Here is a 16,656-nt window from a genome sequence, read left to right as displayed (position 1 = left end):
TTCCCTAATAAAGCCTGATTAAACGGCACCACCTTTCTTAACCCCAATCCACCCATCTCAACGGGTAAACACACCTTATCCCATGCCACTAAAGGATATTTGAAACCCCCCTCAGAAGACCCCCCAAGGAAATTCCTCTGAATACTTTCCAATCTAGTCGCCACTACTTTAGGAATAGTAAAGAGAGATAGAAAGTATGTCAGGAGACTTGAAAGAGTACTCTTTAGTAACATGAGCCTACCACCCTTAGATAAATAGAGACGCTTCCATCCAGAGAGCCTCTTCTCCATCTTTTCCAAAATAGGATTCCAGATCAAGGGAGACTTAAAAGAAGATCCCAAAGGCATCCCCAAATATTTCATAGGCAAACTGCCTACTCTACAATGAAGCACATTAGCCAAAGCATCTAGATTATTCACCTCCCCAACGGGGACAATCTTGCTTTTCCCAACATTGACCTTCAAACCCATAAACGCCTGGAAACAAGACAACACCAACCTTATTGACAATAGCTGCTCCCTAGAGGCCTCACAAAATATGATGGTGTCATCCGCAAATAATAGATGGGAAATACTCACCCCAGCAGAGTTCACAGCTCCCACCTGAAATCCCCGGATAAGATTACACTCCTCTGTCTTCTTCAAAAGTCTACTTAAAACCTCTATTATCAAAAGAAACAATAACGAAGATAGGGGATCCCCTTGTCTCAACCCATGGGAGCTACCAAAAAAACCTTCAGGGGAACCATTTACTAGGACAGAGAAACGAACAGATGAAACGCAAGCCTTAATCCACCCCCTCCATTTCACCCCAAAACCCATCCGGCCCAACAAATAAAACAGGGCCTCCCAGTTCACACGATCATAAGTTTTCTCAATATCCAGCTTGCAAACCACACCCGGGACTCTGCTCTTCAACATACTATCCAAGCATTCATTTGCAACAAGCACTGAGTCCAGAATCTGCCTTCCGCCAACAAACGAATTTTGAGTCTCAAAGATGAGATTATCCAATACCCTCTGCATCCTATTAGCCAACATCTTGGATAACAGCTTATAAACACTACCCACCAAACTAATGGGGCGAAAGTCTTTAATGTTAACGACACTACACTTCTTAGGAATTAAAGTGAGGAACGAAGCATTCAAAGACCGTTCAAACGTAGAATGTCGATGGAAATCTTCAAAAAAGTCCATTACATCCCTTTCCACGACACTCCAACATTTCTGAAAAAAGGCCATGGTGAAGCTGTCAGGACCAGGGGCTTTATCCCCCTCCATCTCCTTTAATACCTGGAAGACTTCCTCCTTCGAAAACTCCTTCTCTAAGAACACCCGATCATCCTCTTCAATACTAGCAAACTCTAACCCATCCATAGAAGGACGCCCCACCTCAGTTTCCTTATACAACTCTTGGTAAAAAAGGACTATTTGAGAGCGTACATCATGCTCATCTTCATAAAGAATACCATTCACCTCCATCCTTTTAATTTGATTAGCATTTCTATGGGAGTTTGCTAATCTATGAAAAAACCGAGTATTATTATCTCCCTCTTTCACATATAAGGCTCTAGACTTTTGCCTCCAAGATGTCTCCTCAAGAGAAGCCAGTTGCTCTATGTCTCCTTTGAGTTGAATGCGCCGAATTTGATCCGAATTTGAGAGACCCACTAGCTCCTCTCTCACATCTAACCCCACCAGCTCAGTTAGCTTATTCTTCTTTCTAAAAGCCAAATCACCAAACTCCTCCCTGTTCCACTTTTTTAAGTCTACTTTTAGAGCCTTCAATTTTTTAGCCAAGATGAAACTTGGAGAACCCTCAAAACTGTAACCATCCCACCACTGCTTAATTCTATCTACGAAACCCTCATCCTTTAACCACATGTTCTCAAATTTAAAGGCACTTCGACCACGCCGAACAACACCAGCTTCTAGCAAAAGAGGGCAATGGTCGGAAAGAACACGGGGAAGCACCCGTTGGGATACATTCTCAAAGTGCTCCTCCCAATCAGGAGAAACCAAGGCCCTGTCAATTCTTGACATAGAGGGAAGACCGGAATCTCTAAACCAAGTGAAAGAAGCCCCCTCTAAAGGTAAATCAACTAAAGAGTTATTCTCTATGAAATCTGAGAATGTGAGCATAGCAGGGCTGAAAGTCTCACATCCAAGTCTCTCACTTGGGTATCTGATAATATTAAAATCACCTACTAGACACCATGCCACGGGCCACCTGGCGCGCACCTGAGACAACTCCCCCCACAAATTAGGTCGTTGACCATTGTCATTAGGGCCATACACGCATGTACAAGCCCAAACAAAATCATCCACCACTCCTCTCAATAATACACTGACAGAAAACTGACCCACAATAATATTCAACTTCTCAAAAACCCTCTTATCCCAAATCAGCAAGACTCCACCTGAAGACTGCACAGCATCCAAAACAGCCCAATCAATGAACGGACTACCCCATAAACTCCGAACAAATGCTCCATCAATAGACGAAACTTTCATTTCTTGAATACACACAAAATCGCACTTCCACTCTTTTAGAAGGTTCTTACACACCTCTCTCTTCCGGGGATTACTAAGCCCCCTTACATTCCAAGAAAGTAGTCGTAGTGTCATTTAAAACTACTAGCATCCCCCGAGTCAGTCAAAGCTGATCTTCCAACTTATAAAGGTCCATCTCTTTTGGTGCTATGTCTTGTTTTCATTTTCATGTTTGGTTGTTTGCTTCAAATGTGCTTAACAGGTCTAATTTACCAGCCTGCCTCTGCCAATTAACTAGTAGAATCCCAATTTTTCCAAAAATGGGCCAAACTAGAAGCAAAAGCCTAATCTCATCTGCCATAATTGAGCGTAGAAAATGATTGAGTAACCAGTCTTACGAAGCAGAAGCGAACTACTAGATGCATCAATTTCTCATATTCAATTTTTTGGGAGGCAAAAACATCAACAAATTTTTCTCATGACAGTAATAGTTTCTTGGAAGGGAGGCTATGAGTGATAATTATGATGTCAACAACCTTCAGAAAGCCTCTCTCAGTATATTTGATTAAACAAAAATTCTAAGTGGTTTTCGCAGGGGAATAATAGCAACACTAGGGATCCACCCGAAGAGATGATATAGAGTTAATGAAGCATCAGGTGAACAAAACAAATACAAGGCAGTACAAGACCCAACCAGCAATGCAATTCATATTGGACCAAAAGTGCAGTAATAGAAAGCAGAAGCAGAAATGATATCAAACTCCCATATATTAATGCATCAAGAGTTAAAAAAAATAAATCACTGGAAAGTACTTAAACTAACGTAACTCATAATCTCTTCAGACAAAATATAAATCCTGGTAAAGAAACCAAAGGTAACAGCTCGCCAAAACTTTAATTTATCGAAGACTATAAAGGAGATCTCTCTAAGATATGTTTTGGGACTTGTTAAGGATCACTCCTTCATATTTCATCTGGAACCACTTCATTGCATCTTCCTTGGTAACTCTGTGCTGAATTCCAACACGGGACTTGCATCTACGACGACGACCCACACGGTATCCTGCTCTCTCCAAAACAACGAAAAAGTCCATACCATAGATACCAGTTGAAGGGTCATACCTGAGGAGGGAAAAACACAGTTAGTATTTCTAACATTACAAGTCAAATTGCTCTTTCATATATAATACTGATGAGGTTAGCCTAAGGCCTTCCTGATAGGAAAAACATGAAATCCCTCGCATTCTCAACCATAACAGCCCAGCAGAAGAACAAATGCACGTCTAGTTTACATCTCTATCTGTTACCACAGTTAATAAATATGTGGGAAATTCCATATGTTAATAAATATCAAACAAAACCACATCACCAACATATTAACAATATAATGCATGCCATCAGAACAACAAAATTTTATAAAATGCAGGAACCCAACAGGCTTCAATGAACTGTAGAATTTATGGACCTAATGTGACTCAAACTTAGGTACCCATCACTACCAAACTAAATATTTTTCAGAAGGGTGATAATTCCTTGGAAACATTAAAATACTAAATTAAAGCAGTAACCTGTTAGGATATTTAAAGTTATATTATTCCATATACGTAAATCCTAGGCTCAATTTCACCATAGGACCCAAAACCCAATAAGACAGCATAAAGTCCACCCGGTTTTATTGAACATGAACTTTAACCAGGAAAGTTGCACTAAAAACCTAACTGTAACTCATCTAAGCAAAGCACAGAAAGTTATAAAAAGTAAAATATAAAAATAAAAAAGGGGGGGGGGGGGATCCTAGCTGAAGAGGAACGATAAGAACAATATTGATTTTTTTTTTTTAAAGTAATTCAAGGCTAATATCATTAGGATCAAAGCTGTTAGAACTAGATCAGCAGACCATGGGTCAAAATGATCTTCACATTAAATGGTTAGATTTGACTGTTCAGTTGTCAGAGACAATCAAAATTGTGAATATAGAATGTGGGGAGAACAGAAAAAGAAAAGATGCACATCCGAATTCAATGTACCAACACTACATGTACCGATAAACAACAATACTTGTAATACAAGTCATAACAGCCCCTAGGATATTTCTACAGTTTAGACTAGGGTTATCCTCTATAAACACTCACAACAGGCTAAATGTAAAAGAAAAACTATAAATTTATATAGTAACAATGTAGCCTCGTAAGACTTACTACTAGCTAAGCCCTCACACAGAACCACGATAATCTTTGCTTCTAGTCTCCATTCCTCTTTCTCATCCTTCACTTTCTCAATCTCGTAAACAATTCTAATATAACTAATCCATACCCCACACCCCCAAAAACCTTTATGCTTGCTTTCTAGCATTTGCAATACCCCTGCTGATGCATTTAACCAATGGCCCAATAGCTAAAGTAAACAGATAACAACATCAATACTACCCTCATTATTCCACAAGCAAAGCAAATTTAGCATAATTGTGCACAAACATATGCAAATTTAAATGCAAATTAAATGTTATTCAGAAAGCAATAAACTGACTTGATTCCGAGATCGATGTGCTCCTGAATACCGAATCCGAAGCAGCCAGTATCGCTGAAGTTTCTCCTCAAAAGCTCGTACTCCTTGACCTTGAGGCCACTCTCCAGAAGCTGCATTGCCTTCTCGCCTCTCACCGTCACGTAGCACGCAATCTTCTCATTACGCCTAATCCCGAACGACCTAACGGTGTACCTAGCTGTTACATTCAAAATCACAAAACCAATCAATCAAATCAAGACAGAAGAAGAAGAAGAGAGAAGGCAATGAGAATCGTTGGTACCTTTGGAGAAGACAGGGTTTTGGCCACTGAGTTGCTCCAACACCTTGGCGGCTCTGGTGAGACGATCACCGCTCTCACCAACGGAGATGTTGAGGACCAGCTTCTGGACCTTGATCTCCCTCATTGGGTTGCTTAGTTTCTTCTCCGAAGCCTTCAAAATCCAAAACCCAAAACGTTCAGAAACTAAATCATTACATTAAAATAAAAAACAATAACGACAAAATTGATAACCGAGAGAGAAAGAGAGAGAGGCACCATTGTTGTGTGGATGTGGAGGAGCAGAGTACTGAGGCGAAATGGCTGAGAAGCTGAGCGAGAGAGAAATATTTGGGGGTATAATAGGAGTAGGGTTTGTTTAGAGCTAGGGTTTTTGGTGTTGGTTGTGCAAAATTACGATATTACCCCTTAATTTTACATAATAAAAAAAGCAAATTTCCGTTGCCGGGACTTGAACCCGGGTCACCCGGGTGAGAGCCGGGCATCCTAACCAACTAGACTACAACGGATTATTGAGGGACAATTACTGGAATATAATTTATAAACCCAATACATGCACCTTCTGCCAATATTGGCCCAATTGCTATGGCCTAGGTTGCTGTGCATGGTAAGTTTGTCTAAGGGTGTCCACGGGTCATTTTGAGTCAATTTTATGCCCAACCCACAACCAACCTAACCAAATCAAGTGAACTTTTTTCAAATCCACTGCCAATTGATGAAGGAGTCGAGTTGGACTGGTTAGATATGTATCAAGTTTTTGTTGGAGTCAAGGAGGAGGAGATCTAGTCGGTATTCTACCAGAAACGATCGAAATTCAATCATATGTGACTGAAATTATTTAGATCTAGAGAGATCTTAACGTGATCTCATCGGATCTACACAAGATCTCGCCAAATCTATCGAGATCTGACTGTAGATCTCTTCATACAACAAAGAATGGAGGCTATTGGTGGTGGATATCGGTTGGGTCAGTTGAAATCGGATTTTGAATCCAAAACCCTCCAACATACCCACAAAAATTAGATTCTGGACATCGAGACCCGCCACCAATTATCACAAGCCTCAGATCGAGCAATTTGTATTATGGTATCAGAATTTTGCCAATAGTGGTTGGTTTCCTGTCTCTTGCATTGCGGTTTGTTTTCTACTATAACGCTCTCATGTGTATTATCCTTTGGTGTATTTCACCTTCTTAGTTGTAACTTGTAAGCTTGGATTCCTTGTTCAAAATGATTTTGTTTTATTGGTTTATATAATCATTTTTTGCGTGATTGTTGTCGGATTAAAGATTTCTTTTGTTTGGGTTGATTTGGATTTGCAATATGAGAACTGAGACTAAAGGAGACTGAGATTCTTAGCATACCTCAATTACGAGTCTCATGGTGGAGATCAGTTGTGGATATATAACATACTTTAATTTATGTTAAAGGAAAAAATTAACAAAAGCCTCAAAATAAAATTTACAAAAAAAAAAAAAGAAGAAGAAATAAACTATAAAAGTGCCTATAGAAAGAAGAAAAAATACATAATTTTGGTTCTAAATACAATCCAATATAATGGTTACGACTGTCAACAACAGGCACAATTTCCATTTGTGCTTGTCAAGTTTGTCAAGTCAGGTGAGGCGGCCCTTTCTTCCTTTATATGATAAAACCCTTGTCTTTGACCTTGGAGTAAAAGACTGGAGGTTAGCCCTCCACAATGAGACTTTTCTTTATTCACCTGAAATAAAAGTTGGTCTAGTCGGTCTGGGCTAGTGGGTCAATTTGGTAGATGGGTTGGACAGCCCTATTAGTGACTAATTTTTTTTTTTTTTTTTTTTGGAGAAAGTAGTGACTGATTATTGGCTTTAATTCTTCCTAAATGTGCGATGGTGTATAGACATGTATGATGAAAAAGTAATTTTGGAGAGTCATCGAATTATAAATGGAAATTGTGATCCTAAGATTACATAAATGTTTAACAAAGTTGAACATGATACTTAAATTGAATGAATTTGAAACTTAGAAAATTCAATTGAACGAAAAAAAATTAAAGAATTGAAATGAATTTTAGTTAAATTTAAATTTTGCGAATTGCATTTCAACCTTAATATTATTGTCAGAGAATCATATGAATTGAAGATGCCTCTAACCTCAATATCTTGGTCTATGTCTTTGACCAACAAATCAATTGGCTCAGCTGTGACTAATTCACAACTATTATTATCTTTATCGTAACTTTAAGGCATTAAATTATATTTTTCTTTTACTATTTCAACTCCTCTCAATGTATACATATAACTAAAAAAAGATTTCTTTGCTAAATTTCTTTTATATTTTTAAAAGTGTGCTTTTGCATGTGTGCTATTGATAAATTTAAAAAATGATATTTTATTTTAGATTAAAATGATTTCTGCTTTATTTATTACTAAAAAAATTTAATTATTATGTAAGATTTATTATTTTATACTAGCCTTATAAAATCATGAAAATTTATATGAAAGTTGTTTAAATTTTTTAGATATTTTTTAGTAAAATTTTCTAATATTGATAAATTAAATATATTTATTTGTATTTAATTAATTATTAAATTAATTATGACATTATCATGGTCCAACATTCGTCAAACCCCTGTCCAATCTCAAAAATCTTGAACCCCTTCTTTTTATAGTTCTTTGAATAGTCTAGGTTTTAAAATTATGGAGTCGCTCAAGAGAGGGAGAATAGCCTTCTCGAGTTTGGGAGCAACTATTGACAACATTAGGGCCATGATTCAAGAAAATGAAGGTATCACTCTTGAAAATGTCTGGCTGATATTTCAATACATAACAACTTTAGAAGATGGTCATACTCTTGATGACTATAACATTCGAGACTACAATTAGATCAATTCTGTTTTAAGGCTTGCATGAGGAACAAGGATCTTCGTGAAAAATTTTAACATAAAAGAATCTCATATCATCATTCCTTCTACCTAACACAATATAAAAAATGATATTTTCTTGTTCCTCTCTTTTCTTTTCTTTTTTTATCCTTCGTACATTTTGTATTCTCTGTATTTTCCATCATTCCATCAAGATAGAACATTAATAATCGTCGAAACTTCAGTTGTGGACATTGGTATATATATCATAATTTAAACATTCACAAATTTGAATTGTTCCCCTTCCAAAATAGTTGAGCTAATTCAATGGCCCTCCTAAAAAGATTACGGGGGAAAAAAGGAATATTGGCCAACTTAACAAGTGGAGTTCGAAAAACAACTTCTCTAGTTTTCTGCATTTGTTGATTTTCTGAAAGCAAACAAAAAATTATGTTATACCTCAACAAAAAAAAAAAAAGGAGGTTATAAAAAGGACGTACATGAGTTGAAAATTAAAAAATCCTAATCTAAATGCATTGCCTAAAGTAGCTCCGTAGGGAGAACCAAAACAAACTCATGCTCTCTCTCTCTCTCTCTCTCTCTCTCTCTCTCTCTCTCTCTCTCTCTCTCTCTCTCTCTCGAACTATGAGTCTGTGATTGGCTCATTGGCTAGCTGAATCTTTAGCTTTATTAATATATATATATATATATATATATATATATATATATATATATATATTTTTGCCTGTTTTTTGACTTTTTGAATTTGGCTTTATCTTATCCGTTGGTGTTGGTGTTGGTGTTGGTGTTGGTGTTGGTGTTGGTGAGATATTAATGTCTTTTAGTGTAATGTGTATTGTGATTTGTGATTGTAAAATTTTCTGATTGGCAGCTGGCTCTTGTGATTGGGGGCATCAAGCATGAGGCTTGTAATAAATCACTCTTTTTTAGACTTGGACTTAAGCTATAGGGCCTGTATATTTTTGTGCTGCACAATTTATTGACTTTTTTTTTTGGTTAAGTAATAGTGTGATATTCCAAGTATCAAACAACCATAGTAATTAGTTGAACTAATTAATTTTGTTTGTTTGGGATATTAACTAACCAATAATTAATTGGAAAAAGCAACTAATAAACAATAATTAATAATTTAATTAACCAATACATTATAAAAGACAAACAAATTAAATTATGTTAGGCTAAACAAAAATTAATAATTTTATAATTAATGAAACAACAATATAACAAATTATAGTTTATAAAAGATAAACAAATTAATGAAACAGCTAATTAACAATACATTTGAGAAAAATTCTTAGAGTTGCTACTAGAAAAAATTATGTTTCTTAAGGAACACCTTAAAAAAAATTCCTAAAACCGCCACTGCAAATTAAACAACTTTTATGTACTCATTACTCATTAAACCGCCAAGTTGCTTTAGGTTATTGAAGAAACATCATTTCAGTTTTTTTATAAGACAACTTTCATCTTAACTTACAACACTAAAGGCATTTCGAGTTATGAAATTTGAACGGAAGATTACATATATTGAGGCAACTCTTGCCCAACATGTAATTCATTTTGCTAGTGCTTAAATGCTTAATAAAATTTCAAGCTTCACATCAAATGATAATACTAATTAGATTCTTAAAAAAAGGTTATCAATAAATATTTTTCCATAGTGACCACAGCCCGTGAGCACCTACAAACACGAATTTTGCCATTCCTATCCAATTTGGGAAAAGTTTTGTCCAAGGTCCACTTGACTCTTGATTACAAAGACTAGTAACACACAACACAACTACACACGGAAACGAATTCCTACTCCTACTATATGTAGTACATAGATTCAGCCTTATATAAACGATCAAAACCTCATATTTTTCTAAAAGTTTTCTCAGTCTCTAGGAAGAAGAAGATGCAGATTTTTTTGAGAAACCTTAAGGGGGAGAATAGCCTTCTAGAGTTTGAGAGCACAGAAACCATTGAAAACATCAGGGCCATGATTCAAGAAAAAGAAGGTGTCACTCTTGAAAAACTCTGCCTGATTTTTCAAGGCAGTACAGCTTTAAGAGATGGTCATACTCTTGCTGATTATAACATCCAAGACTACAATCAGATCAATGCGGTTTTAGGGCTTGCAGGAGGAACAAGGATCCTGGTGAAAACTCTTACAGGAAAAGAGCTTGAACTCGACGTTGAGCCAAATGATACCATAGAAAGGATCAAGGAACGTGTTCAGGAAAAAGAAGGGATTCCTCCCATGCAGCAAAGGCTTATTTATGGAGGCAAGCAGATTGCAGACGAGAAAACAGTTCGAGACTACAAAATCGAGGGTGGCTCTGTGCTTCATCTTGTGCTTGCATTGAGGGGTGGTCGTTTCTGAAAGTAGTTTTCTATCTTTCTTAGGAATGGCATGGCAACATTATTATTATTATTTTCATTAGAGAGTTTAATAGTATTCAATTTGTTTCTATTCTTTAAATTTTTTTTTTTTTTTTTTTTTTGAGAAACCTTTTCTTCAGAGAGTTAGGTTGCCAGGCTGGTGATTTGTAGTACTACTTACTATATGCTAGTGAAGCAAAATAAAATTATTAGAATTTTGAATAATATTTTTTACCAGTACATCTTCTTTACAGTTACATAATGACCATTACCTTATTTGAAGAATCCAAAATTTATATTTGGATGGTAGGAATTGAAGTACAAGCAGGTGATGGTGCATGCATTTGCAAATCTAATTAGATAGTTTCTTATTGTTCCTCAAATATTTTTGTTTTCCTCTCTTTCTTTCTTGCAAGTGAATTTGTAGTTCTAGATAATAAATTGTGTGATTTCTTTCCTTGTTATCAACATATTAACCACATATTAGGTGACTAACACTTGTTCTCTCTCTTTTAACACTCACAATTGTCCCTCCTCTTTCTGTTTTATCTCTACCTCATTAATTTTTAAGCCACCTCATTAGAGAGGACAAATACCTTTAACCCAACCCAAAGCTGACCTGTCCCGTTTCCAATATGGCCAAGAACCTTATAATTCAATGACATTTCTTGGTCTCTTTTACAAGGAGAATCAAGGCTTGAAGCCCCGCTTCCCACTTTTTATAACAATTGAATAAAAGAAGAAAGAAGAAGATAAAATTGGGGTATCAAAAATACTGGTTTAGTTATAATCAGACTTTTAAGGATCAACTTTCTGTGTCATGAATAGATCAAATACGTATAACATGACTCCCGAAAGTTACACATTTGGCAATCTAATACTAAAAACAGTAACTGACAATATACATTAATTCAAGAACCATGCCAGAACAAACAGATGCAACATTTGTCTTTGCACCAAACATATATGTACATGACTCTTGAAAGTTACATTTAACAATCTAACAGTACCAGAACTCAAAAAATCTATATTAATTCAATTGTCATGTCAGAATCAAACCGAATCTAACTTGATCTTTGCACCTAAAATATGCACTTTCATGAAAATGCCATTCCCTTTAGCTTTTCAACAAATTTTTTTTTTTAATTGATAAGGTATGATCACATCCAGATGGTTTTGCCTTCAAAAGACCTCACCTTCCATCTCATTCTTTAAGAAGGGAGAAAATGTCATTTGAGTTAGAGCTTATTAACAAATTTCTCACTCATCATGTCAGAATCAAAGCAAATCTAACTTGATCTTTGCACCTAAAATATGTACTTTCATGAAAATGCCATTCCCTTCAGCTTTTCAACAATTTTTTTTTTTTAATTGATAAGTTATGTGCACATCCAGATGGTTTTGCCTTCAAAAGACCTCACCTTCCATCTCATTCTTTAAGAAGGGAGAAAATTTCATTTGAGTTAGAGCTTATTAACAAATTTCTCACTCATCATGTCAGAATCAAAGCGAATCTAACTTAATCTTTGCACCTAAAATAGGTACTTTCATGAAAATGCCATTCCCTTTAGCTTTTCAACAATTTTTTTTTTAGTTGATAAGTTATGTGCACATCCAGTTGGTTTTGCCTTCAAAAGACCTCACCTTCCATCTCATTCTTTAAGAAGGGAGAAAATTTCATTTGAGTTAGAGCTTATTAGTGCTTATTAACAAATTTCTCACTCACACTACTGCTAGGTAAAACTGAATAATCAATTACTATATCAGAATTAAGTCCAGAACAATGGAGAGGATATATGCAGACCAAAAAATCACTGCTTTTTATTGCAAGTATGATCTAAAAAAGTCGTAACTTTTATGTATACAATGGAGGCTCTCCAAACATGATAACATGTCAAATGGAGCTGCAATGAATAGAACACTGAAAACTGAAAAAAAATAAAAATAGTGATGGAAGAAATACTGGCAAAATAGCGGCCTAAACAATTTTCGAGCCTTCAAACATGAAATTTATGGCAAAATCCAATACTTTTGGTGGAAGAAATAATGAAGAATTAATTCCCGGCACATTACCTGCTACACTAACGGCAAAGCAATAAGGAATTCACAATCTGCTGCTTGTAAATGTTGTAACTTTTGTAATTTGATGCCTCAAAACTTCAGGGCCTTTATATGAAGGACCCTACTATATTCGCAGAGCATGTCTTTTAGAGCATGGTCCTATTAAAGCTTAAGGCTATATGTCATACCAAAAGTATGCCAGAATCCACATGATGATGCACAGGAAGAACCTCTTACTTTTATTCAAACCCATATACTAGAACATATTTACACGAAAAAACCATGGAAGTACAAAAGCTATTACCAGGCATGCCATCAAGAAATTACAAAATGGCTGTCCCCGCCAACATCCTCCACCCCTGTCTGAGGGGTTACTGCTGACACTTGTATATCTACTTTCATTCCATTCCTCCATAAATCCATTATCCCCAATACCAGTAATATTTTTGGCAATCTCCCCACAAATTTCACACAATCTGCACAAACGAAAGAAAGAAAGTTATCTACATAAATTGTGAATCCTGATACTAGGAACTTGTTCAAAAGCACTTTGACAAGAATTCTTTTTAGGGCTGGGACTTTATACTAATCTCAGGATACACCATTCACCCATAGAACTACCTTAAAACTCAGGAGCTTGCAAGTTCACAGTCTTCAGAAAACAATTTTCCCCACTATCCATTTCATAATAATGGCCCCCTTTTATGCACCTAAATGTACTTGAAGTTTGACATTATAGGTTACCATATTAGACAAGTATCTTCTGCATGCCAATTTTTACCATCTTGGGATCAAAATTACCATCGGTTATTGCCATATGTAAAAACTTATCAAACACCAAATAGAACAGTGCACATTAAAGGTGCAATGCATTTTTTGTGAGAATGGTATGAGAACAAATCTGCTTGAAGCACGCACAATAGCACTTCAACCGAGAATGCATATTTGCAAAATGTGATTGAGGAGTTGAAAAATGATTATATTTATGCACATACACACAATTTGAACTCCTTTCAGAATACACACTCACTATATAAGGTCAAAAAGAATAACTAAACAGTAGGGGAAGCAGTGGATTAATGAGATCTGGTAGCCTTCCAAGTGACCTCTTATATAAGTTGAGACGAGATTTAAAGCCCCTGATGTAGATTAGAGACAGGCCTATTGTAAAATTGAGTAATAGTAAGATAATGGCCCTTTTATCCATGATAGGATAACAAATAGGCATAAAACTTAAGATAAAAATAAAATGTGTCTGTATTGTGGCATGGTGCTTTTGTATCCAACATAAGTAAATAAAAACTGTACAATATAGAATCACAATCCATCTACAACAGTGAATTCTATTGATTATGTAACCATGACTTTGATGTGATGACTGATGAAGCTGTGACAAAACTCATTTGCTTCTTTTATAAATAAGAAATTACTTTAATAGGCCAAGCCCCAGCTCAACAGTTAGTGAACAAGAAAAGCCCCACGCAAAAGAAAGGAAAAAGAATAATAACAGAAATCAAAACTCAACGTCTAAGACTAAGAGCATAAATAAACTCCAAGAGAGTGAGGAACTGAATCTTGAATGAAAAGAAGGCCAAGAAACTCAAAGAACCAAGCTTCAGCTTAAGCCTAAAATGCTCTTATATTATTCACTGCTTGCTAACAAATTATTAATATTCAATGAGATGGTTGAAATGACGCAGTCCAATACTATATATTTAGTATCCTGATGAAAACAAGGAAAAAAGTTCATGTATTGTGAGCGTGAGTATAGAAAGCTTGAGATTACCACCTTCTTCCTCATAACTATGGTGGCTGTCTATGCCTCTATGGATCTTACTTGAATTCCAAATTCAGCAGAGAGAAAAAAAATTGAAATCAAGATTAAGAAGCTAAAGATTAACCCTCCTGCAATGTAATTCTTTCTTGGATTTGATTGCTCATTTGAATTGTCAGTTGTAATTTATTGACAAGAAGTATTATAATCATCATGGAACTTTTTTTAAAACTCTTCTTTCTTTCTTATAAAACTTTATCACTTATTAAGGAAAACTCTTATAATTCGACAGTATATATTCCAATCTTCAACATTAACAAAAACAATAAAAAATTACCTGTTCCCTCTTAGCTTAAACCATGCCTCAGCACACTGGTTATGTGCAATGCCTAGCTCATCTTTACACCCACAACCAAGCTGAATTAAATCCTCCATAGTACCAATAGTAGCATTATCAGTGACTGATGTCGTTGCATCTGATGATTGCTCAGAACTCAAATGGCAAATCCTACAAACCCTTTCCCCATCCCAATTCTCGACAAACCCTTTACCACTGCCACACTTCACATCAATTACACACGAACTCTTCTCCAATTCAAACACCCTTTTCTTCACCTCTTTAGTGGATGCCTCACTCGACCCCAATTCATTACTTTTTGCTCCGGATCCCTTTTCATCTCTACTAACACGCAGAGCCTCATCTGAATTAATAACAACTACAGTCTCAGACACAGCCCCACCAACCGAATTGCTCAATGTCTCACTCGTCACTTGATCAACTCGACTGAGTACCTCACTGCCACCGCCACGATCAATCACCTCCAGATTGAGCACTTGCTCATGCCCTTTTATTTGTACCTCACTCAATCCCAAATCACCACCCAATACTTCCAAACCCTTATTTTCATTACTACCACACACAGTATCCCTCTCTTCTGAATTCAACAAATTCACGGCCTCAGACACCACCCCATTACCCAAACTTCTCGGATTCTTCACACTCGTCCCCGGATCAAACCGACCCGGTACCTTACCCTCCTCCTGATCCATTACTAAACAAAAACTTTCTCCCCCCAATACATCAAAATTCCAAAACTTTCTTACAAAAACAACCCCAGCAATAATATTTGTGTATAAAAATTTTATATATTGCACCCTTTTACATAACCAACATGAATTTCTTCAAACAAAAACAACATAAACAACGTGTCGAATCCGATCCTAATGTTTTAATCAGCCACTTCATGTCAAGCACATAAACACATATCATATAATCTCCACACAAAAGAAAAAAACTAATAATACCCAAATCGAAATCTGATTAATACCAAACCTTTAGATCGTAGATTATCATAAAAAAATAAAAAAAATAAAACAGCTCCAATCAGCATCCAACAAATGGGTTCACTCCCCTTTATCAAATCTGTAAGTAATAAAAGAAGTTGAAAGATCAACTGCACCAACAACTGTATAGTAAATTCATTTATCTATGAGTTCGTGAAGTTTCTAATTTGTGGGATATATTTATAAATAAAAAAGAGAAAGAGTGTGAGGGAGAGAGATTCGGTGAGCTGAGAAATTGTAAAGAGAGAAAAAAGAAAAGCAGAGCTTTTGAGTGATAAAATGAAAAAGTGAGAAGTGACGAAAGGGAATGAATTTGATTGGACACGTCACTATGATTTTTGCTGTTCGGAATGGGAATAGCACGGAATCATTAATACCACCATAACAGTACTGTACTGTAACGCGCATTTACTTTTGGACATTTATGTATGGTTTTGTTTCAATAATTTCGTTTGAGATTTTGGAGATAACGTTTTTTTGAAAAGGTTAAGGTAAACTCTAACTAGTGGATTTTTGTTGGCGGTGGGTTTCTGTCCGATGAGGCTAAGTGCCAATTTGCCATGTGATTGCCAGGGTTTTCATGAAATTAATAAACATTTGCCGTTTTTCCTCTTTTATATGAGTTAATTGATAAGAAAAGTATTTTTTGATAATCTGATAAGATAAGTATTTAAGTAGTAGATACTATTTTCATGTATAATCTAATAAGTATTACTATTAACTAAAAATAAAAATAAAAAGTAGTAAATAGATAACTCTTTGTTTTTTTCTTTTCTATAGAGCACTTGCAATAAATTTGCTAAACTGACTAAAAAGTCAATTTAGTAACCAATAATCTTAAAAGTAGTCCTACAGCAAAGTATTAGTATTAATTTTAAGAGCAAGACTTAAGTACAATACTTAAGTTTTATTCCTTAAGTTTTCCTTTTAAAATTTTGTAATATGGATTTTTT

The 16,656-nt window shown here is 35.7% G+C and overlaps 2 protein-coding genes, 1 non-coding gene and 1 pseudogene across 3 annotated transcripts; 1 reads left to right on the top strand and 3 right to left on the bottom strand.

The window, feature by feature from the left end:
* Positions 1–3,242: 3,242 nt before the first annotated feature.
* On the bottom strand, positions 3,243–5,668 carry LOC142634351 (large ribosomal subunit protein uL5-like). The gene is made up of 4 exons (XM_075808649.1): positions 5,554–5,668; positions 5,299–5,449; positions 5,019–5,214; positions 3,243–3,614 (listed from the first exon to the last, which is right to left on the bottom strand). Exons 1-4 carry the CDS (start codon positions 5,554–5,556, stop codon positions 3,419–3,421), a joined length of 546 nt encoding a protein of 181 aa, XP_075664764.1. The 5' UTR covers positions 5,557–5,668; the 3' UTR covers positions 3,243–3,418.
* A 63-nt stretch (positions 5,669–5,731) lies between these two features.
* On the bottom strand, positions 5,732–5,804 carry TRNAE-CUC (transfer RNA glutamic acid (anticodon CUC)). Its single transcript has one exon. It is a non-coding gene; the product is annotated as a tRNA-Glu (tRNA).
* A 4,202-nt stretch (positions 5,805–10,006) lies between these two features.
* Positions 10,007–10,525, top strand: LOC142633661 (ubiquitin-NEDD8-like protein RUB2 pseudogene; annotated as a pseudogene).
* A 1,796-nt stretch (positions 10,526–12,321) lies between these two features.
* Positions 12,322–16,042, bottom strand: LOC142636818 (uncharacterized). The gene is made up of 2 exons (XM_075811117.1): positions 14,697–16,042; positions 12,322–13,061 (listed from the first exon to the last, which is right to left on the bottom strand). Exons 1-2 carry the CDS (start codon positions 15,407–15,409, stop codon positions 12,842–12,844), a joined length of 933 nt encoding a protein of 310 aa, XP_075667232.1. The 5' UTR covers positions 15,410–16,042; the 3' UTR covers positions 12,322–12,841.
* Positions 16,043–16,656: the final 614 nt, after the last annotated feature.

This window comes from Castanea sativa, chromosome 5, assembly GCF_040712315.1.
Source record: "Castanea sativa cultivar Marrone di Chiusa Pesio chromosome 5, ASM4071231v1".
Taxonomy (NCBI): domain Eukaryota; kingdom Viridiplantae; phylum Streptophyta; class Magnoliopsida; order Fagales; family Fagaceae; genus Castanea; species Castanea sativa.
The sequence above is the reverse complement of the archived record's forward strand: the minus strand, read 5'-3'. Positions and strand labels throughout refer to the sequence as shown.

Bases quoted from the DNA above. Each gene is read 5' to 3' on its own strand.
- LOC142636818 (XM_075811117.1), bottom strand. From the start codon at position 15,409: ATGGATCAGGAGGAGGGTAAGGTACCGGGTCGGTTTGATCCGGGGACG. The intron at 13,062-14,696 runs GTAATTTTTTAT...TCGTTTGTGCAG, and splicing joins TTTAAGCTAAGAGGGAACAG to ATTGTGTGAAATTTGTGGGG.
- LOC142634351 (XM_075808649.1), bottom strand. The intron at 5,215-5,298 runs GTACCAACGATT...TGAATGTAACAG, and splicing joins AAACCCTGTCTTCTCCAAAG to CTAGGTACACCGTTAGGTCG. The intron at 3,615-5,018 runs GTCAGTTTATTG...TTCCCTCCTCAG, and splicing joins CACATCGATCTCGGAATCAA to GTATGACCCTTCAACTGGTA.